At 35.3% G+C, this 4,249-nt stretch overlaps 1 protein-coding gene across 1 annotated transcript in view; it reads right to left on the bottom strand.

Moving 5' to 3' along the window:
- LOC107622708 (dynamin-related protein 3A) overlaps positions 1–4,249 on the bottom strand; it is a gene marked incomplete in the record, with an annotated part of 8,182 nt that overhangs the window by 859 nt on the left and 3,074 nt on the right. Inside the window, 13 exon segments of the mRNA XM_016324693.2 lie at positions 32–131; positions 234–286; positions 758–904; positions 987–1,135; positions 1,284–1,326; positions 1,425–1,520; positions 1,640–1,750; positions 2,315–2,452; positions 2,526–2,618; positions 2,806–2,898; positions 3,540–3,649; positions 3,781–3,829; positions 3,941–4,054. Of these exon segments, the coding sequence (XP_016180179.1) occupies positions 32–131; positions 234–286; positions 758–904; positions 987–1,135; positions 1,284–1,326; positions 1,425–1,520; positions 1,640–1,750; positions 2,315–2,452; positions 2,526–2,618; positions 2,806–2,898; positions 3,540–3,649; positions 3,781–3,829; positions 3,941–4,054 (1,296 nt within the window).

Genomic DNA, 4,249 nt, shown 5'->3' on the forward strand with positions numbered 1-4,249 from the left:
AAATGTTGATTATAGCATTCAGAGTACCCACCTTAAAAGCTTGCTGATAAGCACGGAGAAGGTCTCGACAGCGCTTCCTTTTCGTGGCTATCTCATCAGGTTCTTGCAACATCTCTTCAAATAGGTTGTCTCTGTTCAAATGTAAAATACAAAGCACAATAAAAAAACAACGTATAAGAATTTTATGCAAGTTTAGAATGAATCTGCAAGCAGCAACTCTTCCACTACTTTACCTGTATAGCTTTTTAATGAAGACATTGTGCAGCTCTTTCTTGGTGTTGTTTACCTGGCATTTCAGCGTGAAAAATCACTCATTCTCAACCATTCCAACATAAATAGCATGGAGTATTTTGTCAACTATTTTGAAAAATGCCAATAGAACTTCCAGGCACCAAAAAAATCTTCCAACTAGTCAACAACACCATTCAGATACCTAAATTCAATACTCATGAAAAACTATTCATATCTCTTTTAACTATGCAAAAGAATAAAGCTACCTACAAGTTAGGAGCGCAAAACACCTCCTGGATTAAACTTACTGAGAGCACTCCAAACATTTTCCACTGGTAAGAGGATATAAATCACATATAGAAGATACTGACATATTGTCACTCCAAGCAGATGACAAAACGGACTTAATATGGCAATATGTTTATGTATATTGCATATTGGAAGTCCAGCATTGATAGCAAAAGGCTACTTGTTCAAAATGTATCATTGTAACAATATGCAAAGCTAAAAGAAGGATATGAATTACCAAGAAGTGCATAATAGCTTTGGGGACAAGATCCTCAACATTTTTTCTGACAATATCATAGTATGATTTCAAAAGCAACTTTATTACTGTAATTTCAATAGTTTCTGTCTCTGAATTGCTCTCAGATGGCCTCAATACAGGAGGTGGCTACAAAAGCAACGCAAATTAAGATTAATACCCATGGAATATTTTGGTCAAACTAAGTATAAATGTTCACGTATGTATATACCTCTCTCAAATAGATCATAGAAAATGATTGCTCCATGCTGTTAACTGGTTCAATATGTGGTTTACTAGCTGTATTATCCTTCACAGCCATACGGCTGTCACCTCCGCCAAAAATGGATGAGATACCCCAGCTTGATCCGCTAGGGTTTCCTGATAAATTCCAAAAATTCAAAATTTAGAAAAACGAAGCTTGATGAATGCATCAAAAATATTTTATTGAAATTGGATAACCGGAAAGCACAAGCAAGAATATAATAAGATTAATAATATCAAACAATATATACAAGAAGTAAATTACCAGAGGGTACAACTTTTTCAGCATCCGAAGGAACACGAACACCCTGGTTTAAATTTGTAATTGGAAAGACAAAATAAGATACTCATTCAAATAAGAATCGTAAACAAAATTCTGGTCAATTGACAGGATATGATCACAAACCGGATCAGCAACTACCCCATTAGCCTGTCTGGCAAGAATACCTCGAGACTTCACACTTCTTTCAGAGGCTGATCCCTTATCAGAATCCAGACCATCCTATTGGAAATTCATATGAAATTTTTAAACCAAAATAAAACGGTGGCATAAATTAATATCATTTCTCTAATGAAGAAAAACAAAGAAATATTTGGAACTCAAGCCTGGAACATGTATACCTTTGGCTTAGAAATAGGTAGTATCCTAGAAGACTTGCCATGTTGCATTGCCATTTCTAATGCCTTACTTCCACCAATAAAATTTGGATGGGAGGTGTTTATATAATCCATCTGCAAAATTGTGTAGTATAATAAGAGATTATGGGCAAGGAAATTGCATATTCCATCTGATTGAAAGACCACTGCAATCAACACAAATGACCTGACTGATTCATGACATGTCAATGGTTTCCACTTGATTCTTCTATTTTTCAAACTTATTTCATGATATATAATACACCAGTGAACCAAAGTTTTAACACAGCTAATCAAGGCCCAAGCAATGCTCAGCCTAGTAAGCGGGAGGTAAAACTCATCCCAGTTATGAAATTTTTGAAACCCTGATCCCATCAACTAAAATTTGCAGGCTGATTTCCACAAAACGAATTCATTCTGCCAACAGCTATCACTATTCACTTCCCAAATCTATTTGCATAATTGTATGATTCTGTCACATACTCACATGAGATAAATTTAGCAAACTTAGGAGTTGAAATCAATTTGAATTTTGAATAAGACAGACAGGTCAACATTGCACGGTTAAATTTTGGCACTGTAACCAAGTTTAGTTTGAGAATGAATCATACAAAGTATACATACATTCATTTACTTCAAACTACTCAAATTTCAGTATACCTCCATTTCTATGAGGTGTCCAATCATGTTTTCTGAGGGTTCAAGGCCTTCCCGTAAAAAGTTCCCTATTACTTCATCCATGCGCTTCCGCAAGAAAGGGAATCGCTGCAGTTCAGTAACCATACACCGATGGCTGATCTGAAGAGAAAGATTTGTTTAGGCACATACTTGGTAAATGAGACAGCAAAGATGGTGAAACTTTAACCCCTACCTTTATTAATTCATCATATATAAACCTGGCACACTGAAGACTAGGATCCAATAGACGAGATATTTGCCTTCGCACAAGGACTTCAAATGGCACCTATTTACACAAATAACATATAAATATGTTCTTGAATATGGATTTTTTTTTTATGAAACTGATTAGAACTTGGATGCACAAGATTAGGGGGAAAAAATCAACTGAGAAAATTATAAAATATATTTGCCTCGGTATTTTTCAGAGAGAAGGATAGGTGGAAAAAACTGAGGGGGGCAACAAGACTTACTTCAGGAACAAATAATGCTGATTTAGGCCCAGTTGCATTCTGTATGGCAGTACGAATATCATCATCAGTCAAGCCTTCACATGGATCCACCTCCTGCAAGAAACATTAAGTTACACAATAAAGCTCAAAAGAATGAACAGAACAGCACAGTCTAGCCTGTGATGCCGGTGCTGGTATTTTTGCCTATTGCTCAAAATTTTCACCATAAATGAGCTCACGATAAACTAATGTTTTCCCCGACTTTGGATGGAAACATGGAAACCTAACCCAAGTAATTTTTCCAGCTATAAAATTACATGCAAAAGAATCATTTAAAATCTACAACGCCAAGGTTCAAACGGAATTTGGACGAAAAATGAAATTGCTTAGTTTAATTGTCAAACAGTATATACACTTACAAATATTTGATAATATTAGTATCAAATATTAGTCAATAAATAACGTATAAGTAATATAATATATGATAACATAGCATAAAATAAAAGAAGGGGTTGGGTTGGGTTTTTGTTTTGTGGGGGGGGGAGTATCTGACATCCATCCATGAATTCCAATAAGTGATAGACGGAGTTACTATGAACATAAAAATAAAAAACAGAAGGTGGGAAGGTCAAACACCCCATATAAAAACCGAACATAGATCTGCTGATTTCTTTATTATTAATATCAACTGCAACATAGGCAAACATGTTAGCATTAGAACAGCTATACTGTTTAACACTGCCACATATAAATACCTCTAGACTCCTCACAAAGATAGATTGAAAAATATAATGAATTCGTGCTCCACCAGAAAGCTCAGATGTAGACATCTCCTCATTCTTTCCCTCAACCATGGATGAGAAAGCTGTTTTTACAAAGAGAAAAATCGAACAAATAATGAATAACAAATAACAATTTTAACGAATTAGTAAATACATAAGCTTGCAAGCATGTGCATGCGCACACAACACACATGGAAACAATTTAAATAAATACCTTCAGAGTATTTTGAAAGAATATTCAGGAGAAGAGCACCCTGTCCAGCCTATCAGAGATGAAAAGTCATAATTAAAGCAAAAACCCAGAGGAAACAAAACAGAGAAAAACATGCTGCTTTTTAAAACAATAAGATCCGCTATACAGTATAAGCACATACCTTAGACTCGGTGATTTCTCCATAGCTTGCGTGCTCCTTTGCAACAGCAACTAGTGAAGTGCTTATGCGTGCTCTCAGGCCTGGTAGCACAGCCTTGATATGTTGTGCTAGAATCTGAAAAATAATGGGCAGGCAAATACACAAATGACATGTATCAGTCCAGAAACAAAAGGTAATATAAAAATTCACCATGTGATCTTTTATAGGATTTGAAAGAATTAAGCTCTATGTCTTTCCAATATTCACTCATCCATAATTCCCATACAATAAAGAAAAGAGGGAAAAATCCCAGATGTTTTAAGTGTCACA

The sequence above is a fragment of the Arachis ipaensis genome, chromosome B10 (assembly GCF_000816755.2).
Source record: "Arachis ipaensis cultivar K30076 chromosome B10, Araip1.1, whole genome shotgun sequence".
In the NCBI taxonomy this organism is placed as follows: domain Eukaryota; kingdom Viridiplantae; phylum Streptophyta; class Magnoliopsida; order Fabales; family Fabaceae; genus Arachis; species Arachis ipaensis.